At 27.7% G+C, this 21,161-nt stretch overlaps 1 protein-coding gene across 3 annotated transcripts in view; it reads right to left on the minus strand.

The window, feature by feature from the left end:
- Positions 1-9,589: 9,589 nt before the first annotated feature.
- LOC145938560 (uncharacterized) overlaps positions 9,590-21,161 on the minus strand; it is a 27,437-nt gene continuing 15,865 nt past the window's right edge. For 2 of the 3 annotated variants that reach the window (XM_083042277.1, XM_083042278.1), the window contains exons 2-5: positions 19,749-20,068; positions 17,088-17,299; positions 14,514-14,851; positions 9,590-12,878 (exon numbers count right to left, since the gene is read on the minus strand). In XM_083042277.1, the coding sequence (XP_082898403.1) occupies positions 12,743-12,878; positions 14,514-14,851; positions 17,088-17,299; positions 19,749-20,067 (1,005 nt within the window). In that variant the 5' untranslated portion in view covers position 20,068 and the 3' untranslated portion in view covers positions 9,590-12,742. Of the gene's footprint in view, positions 12,879-14,513; positions 14,852-17,087; positions 17,300-19,748; positions 20,069-21,033; positions 21,108-21,161 lie in introns of those variants that run through there. The other variant, XM_083042279.1, reaches the window with a different exon arrangement.

Raw genomic sequence — 21,161 nt, forward strand, 5'->3', positions numbered from 1 at the left:
TGATTTAAATCATCACTATATATGTATATATATATAAATCATTTTTCCTTCGGGCGAGAAATCCACATTTATATGTATGATATTAATATTATACTGTGTAACAATGTTACACAGTATAATATTAATATCATACATATAAATGTGGATTTCTTGCCCGAAGGAAAAATGATTTATATATATATATATAACAATGTTACACAGTATAATATTAATATCATACATATGGTAATTCATTAATGCACTGTGACAAAAATAACTTGCGAATAACTGACAAAAAAAATAAAGGTTATATGAAATTTTATTTTGCTTATTAAGATGGTTTTTCAATTATGGTAATGTGCAAGTTAAGCTTCCTCTATGAAAAAACCATAATTGAAAAACCATCTTAATTAGCGAAATAAAATGGTGAGGAAGCAATGTGCAAATTTCCATTTGCACAATTTTTTCCAATACTAGCAAACCCTATATATATTTACAAAATATTTTCTTAAAAAAATTTTTTAAAAGATTTTTATGCTAATGTGTTCTGAATGTTGTATAATTTGTCAATTTACGATTAAAAGAAATTGACCAATTCTCAACAAATTTAATATTAATCATGCTTTAATGATATTTTATTCAGAACTTTCAAAAAATTATTTAAATTTTAAAATAATTAAAAATTTTATAATAAATAAACCATTTTAAAAATTCTCCTCAAATTAAATATTAATCATTCTTTAATGATATTTTCAAAAGTTTGATAAGTTCGATATTTCAAAATTTACGAAAGTTAATGTACAAACATTTTTTGAAATTGATAATTTTATAAAAAAAAAACTTTCACTGATCCTCGTCAAATTAAATAATCTCTAAAAACTCACCTTTAAAAAAAAGGTAAAAAAAGGCGCCTAGTTAAGGGCACGCCAGTAACAAAAATTACCCATTGCAAACCCATGTAGAATCCTATGAAAAATTAATCATTGCAAACCCATGTAGAATCCTATGCAAAATTAACCATTGCAAACCCATGTAGAATCGTACCCATTGCAAACCCATGTGGAATCCTATGAAAAATTAACCATTGCAAACCCATGTAGAATCCTATGAAAAATTAACCATTGCAAACCCATGTAGAATCGTATTAAAAATTATCCATTGTAAACCCATGTAGAATCGTACTACAAAAGTAATGATATAAAAAAAAAAAATTGCGCCAAGTGAAAGTAGAAATTGTACCAGTGGAAAATTAAAGTTGCAAACATATAGAGTCGTATAATGAACCAGTAAAAATTAAAATTTGCAAACCCCCCCATGTAGAATCGTACCATAAAAAACTTATCTTTTTAAAAAAAAGATAAACAAGATGCCAAGTCCATGCGCCATGTGAAAAAGTGTTACACAAAAAAGTATTTTTAAATAAAAAAATCTGTCAATTGACAAAAATTTATGTTCTAAAATTAATATCTCTACAAAAAGTAATGTCCAAAAATTGCGCGAATAAATAAACATTTTTACAAAAAATTAAAATTTAAAAACTTATGCAAATTTAAAATTAATATAAAATAAAAAGAAATAAAAAAATTTTAGTTAAAAAAACTTGGCGCGCTGCTAAATAATATCCTAATGATATTAAAATTAAATTGTTACTTTAAAACTTATTGCAGTTAAAATATATTTTGTAGTTAAATTAATTAATGTAACTTTAAGGTGCATTGTAATTTTGAAACTTAGCAGCGCGCCAAGTGTTTTTAACTAAAATTTTTTTATTTCTTTTTATTTTATATTAATTTTAAATTTGCATAAGTTTTTAAATTTTAATTTTTGTAAAAATGTTTATTTATTCGCGCAATTTTTGGACATTACTTTTTGTAGAGATATTAATTTTAGAACATAAATTTTTGTCAATTGACAGATTTTTTTATTTAAAAATACTTTTTTGTGTAACACTTTTTCACATGGCATGGACTTAGCATCTTGTTTATCTTTTTTTTAAAAAGATAAGTTTTTTATGGTACGATTCTACATGGGGGGGGTTTGCAAATTTAAATTTTTATTGGTTCATTATACGACTCTATATGTTTGCAACTTTAATTTTCCACTGGTACAATTTCTACTTTCACTTGGCGCAATTTTTTTTTTTATATCATTACTTTTGTAGTACGATTCTACATGGGTTTACAATGGCTAATTTTTAATACGATTCTACATGGGTTTGCAATGATTAATTTTTCATAGGATTCTACATGGGTTTGCAATGGGTAATTTTTGTTACTGGCGTGCCCTTAACTAGGCGCCTTTTTTTACCTTTTTTTTAAAGGTGAGTTTTTAGAGATTATATCATTCATTTTTGTATATGATAACATCTTTAAATAAATAAGCAAAGAACCCGCCACCACCCCCGTCATATTTCAAAATATGACGGTCTTCTTTGCTTACTATAGATAAAAATAACTATCTTGTACAACCATTTTTATTTATATTTATAAATATTATAAATATTTTTAAAAGTTTTAATTTATTAGTTGTTGCTAATTTAATATACTTCTTATTTAAATTTTAACATTATATTAAAACAATACACGTCAAATATATATATATATATATATATATATATATATATATATATATATTTAATATGAAAGAAATACCATATATATATATGTGATACTACATATGCGATACTACATATATGTGATGTCCTATATTTCTTTCATAATAATAACTACTTTCTTGTTACAATCATCCAATTAATTATTTCATAAATATATATTTGCTAATATAAAATTATACTAACAATTATGTACTTATGAAAGAAATAGTAGGATGGTAGTGTAAAAAGAAAGTTATTATAACGAAAGAAATTAGTATAGCATATATATAGATTATCACATGTATGTAGTAATGCAAAATGTAGATTGCTTGCTATTTTCTCATAATATATATATATATATATATATATATATATATTAATATAATATTTGTAATGACTCTTTGAATGTTACGCTACCATTTTATTATTTTTTTCATAAGAATAACTATATTTTTTTCTTATTACGCTATCATCCTACTATTTCTTTCATAAAGATATAATTGTTGATATAAAATAAAAAAGTGAATAAAAACTAATAAATAATGTAAAGAGATTACTTATAAAGAATATGTATTTATATATATATATATTGATAGCTTATATTACCCACATAGCACTGCTATGAGAATTATTGAGATATCAAAAATGTACATTTTTTATATTTTCATTTTACATATTTTTTATTATTAGCTTATATTTACCTCCTTGTTTTATATTAAATAAATTATATATTCATGAAAGAAACAAATATTAGTATGATAACGTAGCAAGAAAGTACGAATATATGTATATACACACATATATATATATATATATATATATATATACATATATACATTCTTTAGTAAATTTATTATTATATATTCGTAAATACTTTCTTGCTATGTTATTATACTAATAGTTTTTTTAATATATTATTATTAATATAAAACAAGGAACCAAATAAGCTATAATAAAAAATAATTTAAAATGAAAATTTAAAAATGTACATATTTGATATCTTAATAGCTCTCATAACAGTGCTATGTGAATACTATAAGCTATCAATATATATATAGATACATATTCTTTATAAGTATCTCTTTATATCATTTATTAATTTTGATTCACTTTTTTATTTATTTCAACAATTATATCTTTATGAAAGGAATAGTAGGATGATAATGTAATAAGAAAAAAATTAAGTTATTCTTATGAATAAAATAATAAAATGGTAGCGTAACACACAAAAGAATCATTGTATTAATATATACACTTGCTACCATCCTACTATTTCTTTTATAAGTACATAATTATTGATGTAAAATAAGGAAGCGAATAAAAACTAATAATAATAAATAATGTAAAGATAATTATTCGCTCTTTCTTATTTTATATCAATAATTATGTACTTATAAAAGAAATAGTAGGGTGGTAGCAAGTGTAGCAAGAAAGTAGTTATTATTATGAAAGAAATGGTTTAAAATGGTAACGTAACAAGAAAGTAGTTGCAAATATCAATATATAAATATGCATTCAAGAAAGAAATAGATAGATAAAAGGATCTACATTTTGCAATACATACTTACTAAATACATGTGATATGTAATAATACTACATATTATGTGATATATTATATTTTTTATATTTAGTATACTACATATAACCCCTCACGCTGTCATCAATATAACCCCTCACGCTGTCAATATCGTGGAGCGCTACTACGCCATCTGTTGTAAAACGTGAGAGTTGGACATTACCAATACATGCAATCTATTGCATGTGTGTGTACGTGTGATATACGTGTATGCATGTGTTGTATATGTGTGAATACGTGTAGCACGCTACTACTATGTATGCGTGGTCGACGACGACGTTTCTTACAAGAAATTTTTCATATTTAGACTTTGCATTATCATATCTTGCTTACAAATCACGTAGAGCAGAAACAAAGACACTTTCATTATATAATTCGAACTCAATCTATCGATTGAGACTAGTATAAACTCGATTGCTTCAGCCGTTATTGAGGATTCCAAATTTATAATAGACTCAACTGTCCGATTCGCGTTAAGATACACGGTGCCTCGCTAAAGCGGGAGTCGGCTACGCCCTCAACTAGGCGCGAGACACTACCGTCTCTTGATAGCAAACATTTTTTAATGATACTCTATTTATGTAAAAAAGTTTATGTAAAAATATTTGTCTGATATCTCAAAATTCACAGAAGATAAAATACCCACATAAATTTTTTAAAAAAATTGTATAAAAACTTTATAAAAAATGAACCCTTTCACTGAACCTTGTTAAATTCAATACCGAATATCCTATTGGTACTTTATTCATATAAAAAAAAATTAGTTTAATATTTCAAAATTTGCGAAAAATAAAAATGCACATTTCTTAAAAATTCAAAATTTTATAAAAAATGAATCCTTTCACCGATCATCGCCAAACTCAATACCAAACATCTCTAAATGATAGTCTATTTATGTAAACAACTTTATCCAAATATCTTAAAATTTACGGAAATTAGAGCAACCACAGACATTTTTCATAAAATCTAAAATTTTATAAAAATCGAATCCTTTCACCGATTCTCGTCAAATTCAATACCAACCATCCTTTAATGATAGTCTATTCATGTAAAAAAATTTATCTCGTTATCTTAAAATTTACGAAAGTTAGAGCAACCACAGACATTTCTCAAAAAATTCAAAATTTTATAAAAAATATACCGATCCTCGTCAAATTCAATACCAACCATTCTTTAATGATAGTCTATTTATATAAAAAATTTATCCCGATATCTTAAAATTTACGGAAGTTAGAGCAACTATAAACATTTCTAAAAAAATTCAAAATTTTATAAAAAATGAAACACTGTATGAATTTTTATAAAAATGACAGTAAATGAAAGTGTTGTTCTACTTTACTTGTATGTTAAATTGGAGCGCTGCAAGTAAAATAATTTTTGAGATATTTAAATTTAAAAAAACATGGGTGGGCACATACATACATACACACACACACATACACTACCGTCAGAAAGTTTAAGACCAAAGTAATAAATAAAGATGCTCGCGAGAATAATTTTTACACGTTAAAATATGACATTCCGCTGATTGTTTCTTTTTTTTAATAATAGCTAGAAGATTATGTTATAATACCATAAAAGTAAAAATAACTTGCATTATTTTTTGGGAAGAAATGATAAATTAAATTTACAAATTATTTTGGTCTTAAACTTTCTGACAGTAGAATGAACAAGAAAATGTTATTTTTTGATGTTTTGGAACATTCTAAACACATTGGCATAGAAATCTGAAAAAAAATTTTTTCACGAAAACAAAGCTTCGTCTATGAGGAAACAAAAATGCTAATATAAAGAAAATAAAGTCACTGGATAATAAGGGAAATGCATTACTAATATAAAGCAATTGATCGAATGGCGTATGGTTATAAAAGTATTTTTTGGCAATACTTGTATTGTATTATTTTGTTTCATTAAATTATGAAGTATAGCGTGACAGAAGGTCAAATGCGCGCGATAAGAGATCGATCAATTCGAGATGCTTGAACCGCTTGCTTTTAATTAATTGCGGTAATTGAATGCAATTGAATTTTGGGAATAATTATTTGCATATAGTAGTATTATACTATAGTGACGCATTGGCGAAGCAAACTTTGTTATATTAGGATTATAAATTTTATACTGGGCAAGACATAATATTATACGTACGGTATCAGTAAATATATAAATGTCATATTTATTCTTGAACTTCGCAAAGTATTGCTAAATATAATGTCATCTCGCGCGATTTGCTTTATTAAATATCGCGAAGCAAAATATCCTATCATAATATATTTAATTTTCAGAGCAGTTGTATTAAAAAAAAATCTTTTATAATTCGATATCAAATAACATATTGCGTATCTATATAGTTTGTGATATATGTGCATAAATTTATAATTTATACAGTTATAAAGTTTATACAGTGTAAACATAAATTATATTTAGTTTTATTTTGTAATACACATCATAATATGTATGTATATACTATAAACTCCTTGATTTTGTACAAGAGAGATAATTGTATATTAACGGATATTTAATGGATATGATGACAAATCGTATTGATGATAGATATATTCCGGAATAAAAATTATATCAAAGAAATCTTGTGTAGATCACATGAAAAATTTAAATTGCACAAATATTTATAATAAGTTTTGAATGTTAAATTAATAATAAATTTATATGAAAGCATCGAGGATTTTAATTTTTTCTTTATAAGCCATTTTTTAATTTTATAATATTATTGATACTATATTAAATATATAATACAAAGTAATGATTTTATGAATGTATGTAGAAATGTATATAGAAAAGTAATCTTTTTTGCTCATTCTGTAACTATAAGCGATATAATGGCGAAAGAGATGATTCTATAAATATGCAAAAATAAATAGAAAATGTAAAATAAATTTTTTTCTCGAAATTTTGTTTACATACAAAATTTTGTTTTCAAAGGATAATTTTGAAAACAATTGCAAGATTAAAAAAAAATAATAACTTTTTAAGTTTAGATATGATCTCTATATAACGATTATATGATATACGTTATAAAACTTGGCTATTGACACTTAAAGAAAATGATTTTTTTATCGAAATCAAAATTTGCGCGATACTTATGAAAAGAGACAGAGCAATGTTATTAGGGGCATGACGAAGCATTGGGATAATCAAGTTTAATTATGTATTGCGTATGTATGTATTTCCTAGCAACAGTGGGCTGTCTCTTCTCCTCGCCCGATTTTTAAAAAATTAATTTCTTATCGCGAATTTAATTGGATGCACTAGTGCGCACTGAAGGTGCGCATTAACTAGTGCTGCATTAAAGATTATCGTACACAAATTTAGGATGAGCAATGAAAACAACAAGATAATAATAATAGTCAGTGTTGGGTAGTATCTAGATACATATGTATCTAGATATATTTTGTATATCTGAGCCTGTATCTGAGATATATTCAAATTAAAGTATCTGTATCTGTATCTAGATACAATATCTGAATTGCTTTTCTCAGATACATTTTCAGATACATTTTCACATATTTCTTTGAATTGATCAATTCTTTAAATTAAAAGATCAAGACCACGTAAAAAACAGCTGACAGTGCTCGACATGGAATTTCTCTCTTATTTATCAGACAAGCAAAAAGATATTGAACTTAAAAACAAATGTTTCATATGAGGAATACGTGCTATATATTACATCAATATATAGCACGTGTTCCACATATGAAATATTTGTTTCTAAAGTTCAACACAATTATATCGTTATCAACACCGGTTAAGCGATTAATTATTTAGCATTAGTGATCAAATTTTAGTATCACGGCGAAATAGTTTGAGTAACGATATCTTTTTGAGGCATTTTTGATGTGTTAAGATTAACGAATAAAACCGTAATGTAAACAAAAAATGTTAATAAATAAAATATTTATTCAGTACATTTTGTGCATATTACCAATGTTATGATAAAATATAATAATTTAAAAGTATCCGATATGTATCTAAGATATTTTTAAAATATCTGAGTAGGTATCTGTATCTATATACATTTTAATTTGTGTATTTGTATCTGTATCTAGATACATTTTTTCATGTGTATCTATATCGAGATACATTTTAAATGTATCTTACCCATCACTGATAATAGTACGAATTATTATTATCATTATTCGTATTGAACAATAATAATATTAGCTCTTAGTATTAATTATTTTATTTTTTAAATTACGTATGCCATTGTAAATTTGTGTACAATAATGTGCACTAGTGCGCATTAGTGCTTTCAACGGAATTCGCTATCATTAATTATTGCAAAGATTTACCGCAAAACGGTAGAGAACTAGGTTTAATCCGCTCTACCTGTTCACGAGCATTGGCACAATCTTTATTAGACACCCTGTATAATATACTTAATTAAATACAATTTAATAAACGTAAATATAAAATAATAAATTGCAGTAAAGCTTTCAAAAATTCATCTCAATCTGTCTCTCTCAATCCATCACATTATGCATCGTTATTGAGTACAATTTATAATTCTTCAATTTGGTATAGCAAAATTGAGATACAAAAAATATTTTGCAAGATATATAATACTAATTTAAGCATTTAATTTTTCTGAAATTGAAACCTGAAATATGACTTAATGCACAATGGCATGTTGCATATATGGAATGATATAATAGACTATAAAACATATTTCCATTACTCATTATGTGAGAGGGATAAAGTATATTACACGAAGAAAAGTGAAACAACAATGGAACAATATCTCACACAGTATATCAAATATATTATATATTTTTTAACACATTTATAATGTGCACAATATGAGATAATAACGTTGTAACTTGGTTATATGCTATCAATAAATCGATAAACTTTCCGTCAATCAAAAGGCGAGACTGTTCTATTAATTTAATTAACATTATACTCCAATTTCTGTTTTAATTTTAGATTTATCTAAAATTAAATATGCAATATGCACGCGCGTAGCAATATTCTTTGCCATATATATTTACATTCCACATATATTATAATCTCATAAAACATATACATATACACATTATAACATATAAATATTTTCCAATTTATAAAGAAAAAAAAGAAAAAATGTATAGCACTTGATGTGATCGATATCATTATGTCCTGACAAGAGAATTTTATTTTTGCACGTTAAGAAAAAAGTTTTACCGATAAAATAATTAGAAAATTAATAGAAAAATTTAGATATAAAGAATATGTTTCCATATATTATATAAATTGCGATTTTATGCTTATGCATATTGAATTTATGAATTAAGAAGAAAATTATGTAGTATAGATATACATTTCCCAAGTTTATATATACATATATATTATATAATTTTTTTTCTCTTTAGCTGATTTTTAACACTATAAGGTAACAAGTAAAGGGAAAAAACAATGTACAGTTCGCGTTTTTAATATATAGGGTTCATTTGTAATATATTTAATTTAAACTTATATACATATACGTACATATATTTGTTCTATATTTGATAAGAATTATAATTTTCTCACTTTATTATGTGCGTGTATTTAAGATAGTCGCCATACTAATATAAGATTGTCTGCTTGCGTGCTTTAACGCATACATATACATACATACATACATTACATACGCTACACTATGTAACATGTTATATTAACATCAATTTTACATACTACTTTCTGCTTTGTATGTTGTTAGGACCACAGCATTCGCATTTATATTTACCTATAAATTACCTGCTAAAGGCGAAATAGCTGAGTTTGATATAAAATAAAAATAATTCCTTCAATGGTTTTCTCATAATTACTGAGAGAGAGTATTGTAATTACAAGTTGTGTAACACAAAAGATATAGCTAAAATGATTTCTACATACCCATACACCTAACAAAAGAGCAAAGTAAAAGCGTAATTCTTTATCATGAACAAAGGATATGTCAGTGCACGTTCTTATAGTATAGAAAAAACTTTAATTTGAAATTTTTTTGTGATTTAAAAACAAAAATCTGTTTTTAACATTATAAATATCATAGTAAACAACTACAAATTAAATATTATCCGTGGCAGAGTTTATAATAAACTGCCTTTTTTCGATTACAAAATAAAATTCTAAATAAATTTCTTAATAATTTCAAATAAGGTTGCATTCATCGATCTTTTCTTTTATGGAAGAAAAAAAAACGTAAATGAAAACTTTAAATATTTGGTTTAATATTCTTAATAAATATTATAGATTTTAATTTTTCAATTGATCACTGATTTTTCACTGATGTTTGACTTGTTTATAATTCTTTATGTTTTTTGTTTCGAAAAATATACAATAAGCAACATTGTCGTTAGATTAAGAAACGCCATTGGAATTTGAACAATCATCACTTGCATAATTTTCATATGTTTAAACAATTTCCAACTAATTACACATTGTTAGTTTTCTAAAATTCGAAAAGCTATAAATATCTCTTTATCGATCTGAAAGAATTGGGATGCATTTATTATTTATTTTTGTATGATGCCATGAAATGACTATAAGTAAACATTATTGTCATTTAGAAATTAGATACCGAGCTAAGTACTAAATATTTATTATTTCAGATTATCGAAAAGAAAAAATGGGGAAATACAATTTTATTTTCCAGAATTATATTGTGATTTATATTCTATATAATCTAATATATTTTACTAAACTTCTCATAATTATATTACAATATGCAGAATAGAGAACGTTACGGATATATTATGCACATTTTAATTTAATTTTAAGTTACCTTTTAAATTTCTATATTTATGAATATATACAGGATGTCACTTAAAGGCCGTTTACTAACAATAAGTACATAGCGTTATTCCTTACTAAAAAATAAATCGAAAAATTCTGAATAACAGTAGTTAGGCAACAAAAAATATTTTTTAAAAATTATTTTAAACCAAACAAGGTGTTTCTTATAGATTTTTGGATGCCACAAACCAATTTTCACCAGCACATCAGATTTCCAAAATAATTGAGGTTTAATGTGCAAAAATGGCTTTTTTGCGATATTTGTGTAAAATATCGCAATTTTTTGTAAAAAAGATTACGTTAAAGATTATCTGAAAAGTCTAATCAAATATCATGAATGTATTGTACATCCCCCATAAAATGCATTTTTTTATTTCAATATCTTACTTTTTAGCTATGTTATGAAAGATTAAAGCTGGAAACTACTTCTCATATGAAGATGCGCCTAAAAAAAAAAATTTTTTAGAAAAAAATTATTCTTTTCAAAATTAATTTTACCATTATTTGTCCCCCTTCAGATCATACAACTTTTGTCTGGAACATTTTTTCGAAAATGCATTTGTTTCGAAAAATTCAAGGTGGGCAATTATGATTTGCGATATCGTATTCAGCACTCAAAAATCTATAAGAAACATTTTGTCTGATTTAAAATAACTTTTGGTTGTAAACTAGTGTAATTTTTTCTATAACACTTAATAAATGAATAATTATTGAGTAAAGTACACCCGAGTTTTAATCTGGGGCACGTCTAACAATAAGTAAGCCGTGCGCCTGGTAATGTGTGCTCACGCACATATTGTATATACATATATACATATGTACAGTGAACAGTGTGTGTGTGTGTGTGTGTGTATATATCTCCAATTTTAATCGATTACCCCCAAAAAATTTTTATTTTTGATTTTGCAACAAAATATTTCAGACAAAAATTGTTTGATTTGAAGGAGGGCAGAAAATAGCACTATTAACTTTTTTCTGAAGAGTGCTTTTTAAGGTCATTTAAAGGTTATTTATGTTTTTAAATGGAATGACTATAATTTCTTTTTTATATAAATCGATTTCTCGCAATTTTCGACATAAAAAGTTATAAAGGTAAGATGGCTAAAATGATAGTTTATGAGATATTTTATAAACTTAAATTTACTTAAAAATTTGACACTATATATTTTTACATAAACTATGAAATATATCTTATTTCAATACTTGTATGCATAAAATAAAGAAAGAAATCAATTGGTATAAAGAAAACACATAGTTGTTTGTAAGAATAAGTATGTAGTTGCTGTTGCAAATTATATTTAGTTGTGAGTACATGTATTTGGAGAACTTTAATTGTAAAAACTACGTTGGAAATTAATACAAAGTCGTAATTGTAATAATTGCAGATAACAATCACGGAAAATATCTAGATATCTAGCATGAAAGAAATTTATAGAATTGTGATAGTATCGATATGTGATTGCATCTAGAAAATAATAATGGAAATTTGATACTTTCAAGTAGATATTATTTAGAATTTGACACCATTTTGTATATTGTTACATATTCACACGTATGTACTTTTGAGATAATGATACTTTACTGCCAGGAATAAATACTGATTAAAAAATATTATTCCATTGCTTTTATGGATGTAATGATATACAATGTTTATTTTTGTTTTAAGCAATGCATATTTATATGGTTCAATTTTTTCGCAAATATTTTCTTTGCAAGATAGATTCTTGTTTCCATAAAAAAATATTTCCGAAAGGATCATTAATTGATGATGTTTCAATTTGTTCGCAGTATAATCCATTTTTTGTTGAGGCAAAGCTGCCGTACTTTTACATTAAACTGCAAAGGGCGAATCCTTGGCCAGCATCAAAGGCTGACTGCAATACTGTGGTTTCCATGCAGAACGCAGCATCTCCATACATTGCTGCCATTCGTTGCTGTTGCGCTCGACTTTCGCTTTGCGATCTACAACACATTTAAACTTTTCCAATTGAAAAACATCTCTAATATTAATCAAAGATATTTGAGAGATAAAAAAATGAAATTTTTAAAAATTTTAACAGAAATTTTCATAAATTTTTACTAGTTATATATGTTTTATTTAAAATAGCAAGTCTCACACATATATACGCACGCGCACACACACATACACACATATTTTATAGAGAAAAATTAATAAATAAAATAAAAAAATAAATAAAATAAAAAATAAATAAAAAAAAAAAAAATAAATAAAAAATAAATCTTCTATTTATTTTTATAGTGTTTCAATAAGGTTGATTTATGGAATAATGCAATTATATATAACTTTTAATAAATATTAATAATTATTGAGATATAAAGTCGTATAACAAATTATATATTTTAAATAAAATATTTTTGTAAACTATAGTGGCTCAAACATAATGGATATACACAATCGATGTACACTTTTTATATATTTTGTTTTGCAAATATCAAGCTTCAGAATTCTTTTAAAAATATTCTCGCTATTATTTTTATGATTGAATCAGTAAAAAAGAAAGATAAATATAAAAGCTTATACATCATCAATTTTTTTTTCATTTTGATATATGTATGTTATAAAAGATGAAATTCTGAGTAACTTTTATTTATCAACTATATGGGGATTGCATGTAGTTTTTGAGATCTTAACAATTTAAAGTATTATTATTAAAAACATAATTTGCTATAATAATATACAGGATGTCCGATTTTAAAGTTTACAGTGCTATATCTCGCAAACCAATGATTTTATTGAAAAATGTTTCAAATAAAAGTAGTATGATTTCAAGGGGGACATAAAACGGTGACAGTAATTTGACCTTGGCTAGTTGTTGTTTGAAGGTCATCTTTAATTTCTTAAATGGAATTATCATATTTTTTTAAATCGATTTTTTACAATATTCGGTATAAAAATTATAAGGGTAGGATGGTCAAAAAGTGAATAGTTTACGAGATAATTTATACTTTAGATTTTACTTTTGACATAATCTTACATAAATTATGAAATATCTCGTAAAATATTCATTTTCCGATGATCTTATCTCAATACTTTTATGCACAAAATAATGAGAGAAATCGATTGGTGTAAAGAAAACAGATGGGTGCTTTTAAGAAAAAACTAGTTGTAAATTACATATTTTTTCCTAATAATAAGTACGTGTTTTCTTTACATCATTCGATTCCTCTCATTATTGTTTCTTCATAGAGGAAGCTTTGTTTTCATGAAAAAATTTTTTTTCAGATTTCTCAGATTTTTCAGATGCCTATGTGTTCAGAATGTTCGAAAACATAAAAAAAATCATATATTTAAAAATATGTCCGTGCGCGCGCGCGCGCGCGTGTGTGTGTCGTAAAATACGTGCCGTATACAGGGAGCTTTCCAACAAGAACACAGTGTGACATAGAGTATCATTCTATCTTTGTTGTTCACTGGTATTGAAAGAAGATAGAATAATACACTGTGTCACACTGTGTATCCTTGTTGGAAAGCTCCCATAGTTACCCGAAGAACTCGATAAATTGTTCAGGAGGAACGATTCCCCGATTTCGAGATATAGTCACGATCGAAGTCTTTACGTCTTTCCGATTACTCACCTAGGAGGCATTGCTCGCGCGCGCTGCTGCGCTCTGATTTGCTGTTCTCTAAAGGTAGAGTAATTAGCGTTTCTAGATTGTTGTCGTTGCTGTTGTTGATGTTGTTGATGTTGTTGATGTTGTTGATTGTGCGAGCCGAGCGTCAGCTGTGTTAGGTATTCGCGAAGCTCGGGCTGGATGGGCAAGAGATTGCGATGAGCTTGTATATTTGAGGCTGGGTTAGATAACAATGTTGACGATGTTGTCGGGTCTGACCACGGTGGTGGAGGAGTATGCGAGCGTGACATCATTGCATTTTTGTGATACAGGTATTCCTCGTATGTCGGTGGCAGACCAGTCTGCAAAGTGAAAATATGTTTCGTGTGAGAGAAGAGAGAGAAGAGATCGGATAAAATTATTATTTTACAGTTATTTTAATATATTTGGACAGTTTTTTTTTAAGTTTATTGCTTTATTGTTTTAACGAGCGATGATTGGAATATTGGAATAAATTAGTTATCTTATATTATAGATTTTATTTCTTCTAGATTCATTTTTTATATATAAATACAAAATATATACAATAAGAATTACTATTAAATATATAATATATAATTGTACTTTAGTAATTACTATATTATATAAATATTTCAAAACAAATTTTAAAATAAATTAATTTTAAAGTAGGGGAGACTGGGATAAAATGGTCACCTTAAAGAAAAAATGCTGTAGTTTCTATATTAATTTTGCTTTCTCTCAAACTTTGCAAAATTGTAAAGACATTTTCTTCCTCTTTTTAGTGGACTGATTACATATTATTTATTGGTTCAAATTTTTCTGCAGTCAAAAATTTTCTATATGCCTCTGTTTCGTCTTGCGATTGGAAATAATTCGTCGAGAATTAAATCGCGTCCGATGAGTGCAGGCTCAGCTTTCTTTGAATAAAGCTCGGAAATCAAGGAAGAGTTGGTATCGTTTTAATGACTCAGCAGTGATTGTAGGCTGATAACTTGTCGTTAATCTCACTTTAATTTTCAATGTCAGAAACAACGATTTTACAGAAAAACAATGCTGATGCAGATGAAATGTAGAATTTGATGAGGCACTCGAAAGCGCGAATAACGGCGAGAGTAATTAGCTAGTTTTGGTTAGCTTCACGAAGTTAATTGCGAACGGAAGTCGCAGGCGTATCTATTATATCGCTTTAATATCGATGTCGACTCAAGGGAATCCGAAAACGGTTCTGGCAAGGAAGGACTCAATTCCCAGATTATCGCTCGCGATTCGGCGTAGCGATGTGGTGGGGGGAAAGAAAGGTTCGCGGTAAAGCCGTACGATAGACGCGTCTCGTTTTGTACATGTCGAATCGACGCATACCCAAACAGCCTCCATAGTGACCATTTTACCCCAGTCCCTGGGACTGGGGTAAAATGGTCTCCCAAAAATATTTTTGATACAGGTAATAGTTCCGATTGAATAATTATATTTATAATTCGATTTTATGTAACAAAAATGTATTTTAAGCATTTTTGATCAAATAGTGCATTATTAACTCGATGTTGCAAAAAAAATTAACAAAATATAGCACTGCAATTTTTATTGGGCTTCAACTTTGTTCTGATTTTATGCGAGAATGATTTCTAGGCATTTTTGTACTATATTTGCAACAAAAACGCAGAGTAATGCATTAAAAAATTTTTGGGACAGAGTGATTTATTAAAAAGAAACAAACCATTTTACCCCGACCGTTCCATTTTTATAAAAAAAGGCTACGGAAAGACTGCCATCTTGTGGACTTTTTAAACTCATTAAAATATGTAGTATGAAACTGGGTCTTACTAGCATAATAACTTTATATAGAATTTCTCTTAATCACAGGACGTACAATGAAACAAAACAGGAAGTTTACCTTATATCAGATCTCTAAAAAATCGAATCTTTTTTTATCTTATTGCTAAACATATTCAATCGCTTCAGCAAATGTTCACATGATGGCAGGACAGAGATAGAAGTAATATAAAATTCTACACGCAGATAACAACACTAATCGGAGAGATAAGTACAGGATACCATTTTACTCCGGGGGACCATTATAGACGGGTTTTCCCTATTAGTCATAATTTAATAATAAACACTAAAGGTTTTGATGACAAATATGTATTTATAAAAGTAAAGAGATTAGTTAGCAAATATATACACAAATGAAAAAGAAGAAAAATTTTAAAATCATGAAACTGGAATTAAATAAAAAAACATAGTGTGTGTCAAACTAGAATATGTCATTTTAATTGCGCTAAACTAAAGCATAAAGCAAGAACTCTTAATCAATTATAGAATCAATTATCAAATCAATTATGTAAAATAAAAAGGATATTATATTGTTTTGTTTATCTAAATTATTCCCGTGCATGTGAGATTGACGTCTGTGTGCATATATTTTGCGACTATACAAACTCCACTTAAAAAAGATTTTAAAATGCTAGAAAAATATTAAATTCATAGAACGCATTAAAACAATATTTATTAACTTTCACTATTTATTTTGATTTGGTGTGTAAAAAAATACAAGAGACAATAGATTGCAGCAAATCTTACCTGCCACGCTTTTGCAATCGCGACATCATACGTCGGTGGTGGTGACGTCATAGATGGAGTAGCGGAATCAAAAGTTTGCGATCTGTTTTGCATATTCGAACGACTAGTCCTGATCTCGTCGGCATTTACATTCGCCGTGTCTGATACACTTGCGTTCAATTCTTCGGGTATGACGGTGTTTTCTCGTTCACCGAGGGTACTCGAGCTTGAATCTATAAAACATTATTGAAAGCAAAGTTTTTTCTCTTCAAAATTTGTTTCTTTGACTAATATGTATATATTGTATACTTTATATTTTTAATTAATTATTTTAAAAGCTGGTTAAACTTATTTTTTAAAATATTGTCAATAATAATAATAATATAATAATAATAATAATATTCTGCAATATTATTAGAAACTCAGATGTCTTCCTTGAGTTCGTGTGCGAGTACGAGGCTACAAGACGCAGAGCAGTTTTGTTTCAAAAGGGCAACAAGAAATTTTGAAAATTACTAAAAATGTCAATAGCTAAATTAAAAAAAAAAAAATTTTGTAATTTTTTTCCTTTTGTGGGATCAAAATATGAAGTATGTACTATAATATCCTAAAGGCATTTTTTTAAAAACAATTTGGAACCTATTTGTTACTAATTTTATGAAAGAAGCCAAAAATTACGTGTAACATTTTGTTTTGTTTAAACTATCGTAGAATTTTAAAAAATTGTCGTAGAATAACAAAACAAATTGCATTAAAAAGCTCAAATCTTCAGCTTTTTAATGATTTTTCGCTCATTTCTCTATGATAATTCGTTCAAAAATTATGACATTTTTTGTGCGTGCGTATAATGCTTCAATTCACGTAACGTCCGTCGGCGTGCTCCATCGCGTTCCGTCAATTCACCGCGCAGCGTACATCTTGCAAAATTTTTTACGCAAAAAGTATTGCTCGTACGAAAAAAACTTATAGAAGATTTTTTATGCAAAATTGTCCATTCTTTAATTTTCTACTCTTGTATTTTTTTTTATAAAATCGATATTTAACGTAATATTGGCAAAAAAATGGAATTTTAGTCCTAATTGTTTAATTATTTTTCTTAGCTGCCACTGTACAATGGTAAACTTTTTTCCCCTTTAATCTTATGCAAAAACAAAGATCTGTACCTGATGCGAACGAAGTTCAGTCACGGACGCGGAGCACGGCGAACGTATCCGAGAAATCGAACGTGCGAGGACACAAATTACACGAAAGAAGAATTTATTATAATCATTGAACTCCCGGTTACAATCACTATTTAATAAAGATCGAAAATAACAATAGCGAGTTATTAATATTAATTTAGAATTCTCGAGCAAAGAATTCAGTCGCGGTGAGATTCGCGTCGGTCGGAAATCTGACATAAACATTACATTTTAACGAACGTCTCCAAGTTTTTCTGTTGTTTTACATTGAACGATATGTGTGCATATCGAGAGCGGGCTTGGCCTCCGCGATCGATATGAATCGAGTTACGACTGCTTTTCGGCAGCTAAATCGCTATTATCTCGAACAGTACCAAAATTCAGCTTGTCAACATTTTTTCCAAGGTTTCGCTCAATATTTGTCTACAACTAAAGTGTAGTATTATAAGCTTATAATGCAGTTCAGATTATACGAGCGCATTTTTAAAGTAAGGTCCGTTTTGAAATAAAAAAAAGATCTTAACATATAAAAATAATTTATTATAGCCACAAAACTTCTACAAGCTTACTTTATTTTTCCACATAATCACCATTGACTTCCATTCATTTTTTATATTGTTTCAACAGCTTCCTAATTTCATTGTTGTAAAAGTCCGCCGCCTGTGTCTTGAACCAGTTAGTAATGCCGTTCTTTAATTCGCTTTTCTTTTCATTTTTTAGTTCGCTTTAGGAAATTGAATAGACAATTCTGAAACCGTAAACCGCTGATTTTTAATAATTTTTGTATTCACTTCTTTCATTAAATCTTCTGCCATCATTGTTGGCGACCGCTACGCTCTTCGTCATGAACATTTGTTTGTCCTTCTTTAAACAAACAACACCATTGTCTAACTTTACTGTCACTCCTAACATTTGGTCCAAAAACCTCACAAAGTTGTCTATTAAATATTTTAACGACGAACTAAAGAACGGCGTTATTAACTGGTTCAAGACATAGGCGGCAAACTTTTACAACAATGGAATTAGGAAGCTGTTGAAACAATATCAAAAATGAATGGAAGTCAATGATGATTATGTGAAAAAATAAAGTAAGCTTGTAGAAGTTTTTTGGCTATAATAAATTATTTTTATATGTTAACATCTTTTTTTAAATTTCAAACGGAGCTTACTTTAAAAATGCGCCTCATAGTACAAATAAGCGTTTTATAGTACAAATAGTCTGTATATAGCAATACTGCTCTTTAAACTCAGAAACATCCCGGTCTATCCGAGTTGCAGAGACATAAAAACAAACAGACAAAGGCAGTTATTCCTAGAACTTTATATATGTTTGCTAAAGCATATAAGATGGCAACTTGCTCAAATAACCATTGGTACGTTTATCCTGTCACAGGGTTTTATGTCCGTGGCGATCACGAGATAAACGTATGAGATGCAAAAATTATAACAATAAAATAATAATAAAGTTTATGCATAAATATACATATACGGATTAACTGACCGATATAAGTGTAATGTGATTCGGCACTATCGGCGCTTCGAGTTCTTCGCGGATTGATTCGCTTCTCATGCTTGCTGCTCTTTATTGTAGATTTCGCGGGTTCTGTTTGCGAGCTGCTGCTTCCAGTCTCGTTCGACGTTCGAATCTTTAGTCCTCGCCTGTCATCTTTTTGTCTCCGCGAGTCCTTATTCTCCTGTTTATTGCCCTTTGACTTGGGCAGAAGGATGGTCAGTTTTTCCAAAACAATCGAACTGTTTCGTGACTTCGGCACGTCTACGCCAACACCGCAGGCACACACCGGCAAGTTTTCGTTAGGCATCCTGAAAAAAGACGCTTAAAGAAATTTCTTTGTCTTTATCGACGAATTAAAATAATAAAAGGGATCCTAATCAAAAATGTTTAAGTAGATTATATTTTGTCATTGGTTTTTCGAAAAAATGTATTATACTTTACGCAACTCTATTAAAATCAAAAAGCAAAATATGTCTCGTACTGAAAAGTGGCAGAAAAAGAGGAATATATTTTTTCTGACACTCTTTCCACTGCGAGGCATTACTTTAGCTTTTTGATTTTCCTTTTCTGAAAGAGAAAGCAAAATCGCTTTTTCATTTTTTTTTACTCTTGTTGGAGAAGAAGGAGAAAAAGAAAGAAGGGACAATTTCTTAATTCTTAAGAAAATCTTATTCTCCATACAAAGTTGTTTTTGAAAGAAGAAAACGCCAAGTCCATTTTCACAATATTGTTGTATTATATCGCCGAAATAAAAGATGTCTCTGAGTATTTTCATTGAATTCAGTATTTTTCGAGCACTTTTAAGATTAAAAGAATTTTGTTTGTGTTTATATAAGCTTTCGTGTTTATTTATTCTTCTAAATCACTTTCAACGAAATACATTAAATTTAATCGTCGTTATTTTATCGTTATACATAATTCGTTTAAAATCTTTATTTCATGTATACTCGATGTTTTATATGCAATTCTATGACAGTCAGAAAAGCAGTTGCACACGTTAGTGCAGTCTTGTGTTGGAAAAAGAGAGACTTTTACTTTTGAACTTTTACAATGTTAATGGCGTTTCTTAACATTTTTTTACTTTGATATTTTATTACATCATATCTTCGTTCATAAGATATATGATGCGAGTACTCTGCGTTGATACCACTGCTTTTAGTATGTAATACTCTTTTTATTATATAATATTCTTTTTAGTATGTAATACTCTTTTTATTATATAATATTCTTTTTATTATATAATATTCCCAAGTTATATATTTCTATTACGCACTCGATCTTTTCTCGATGTTACTGATTGTGAGACCCGATAATTTGAAGTACTCGCACGCAATTAGACAGGTCGCGTATAGATACATGGTTTGCCTCAATGTTGAGTACTCTGCGTTGATACCACTGCTT

Source organism: Prenolepis imparis, unplaced genomic scaffold (genome assembly GCF_030444845.1).
Source record: "Prenolepis imparis isolate NDT839.2.m4 unplaced genomic scaffold, iyPreImpa1.0 SCAF_7, whole genome shotgun sequence".
NCBI lineage: Eukaryota > Metazoa > Arthropoda > Insecta > Hymenoptera > Formicidae > Prenolepis > Prenolepis imparis.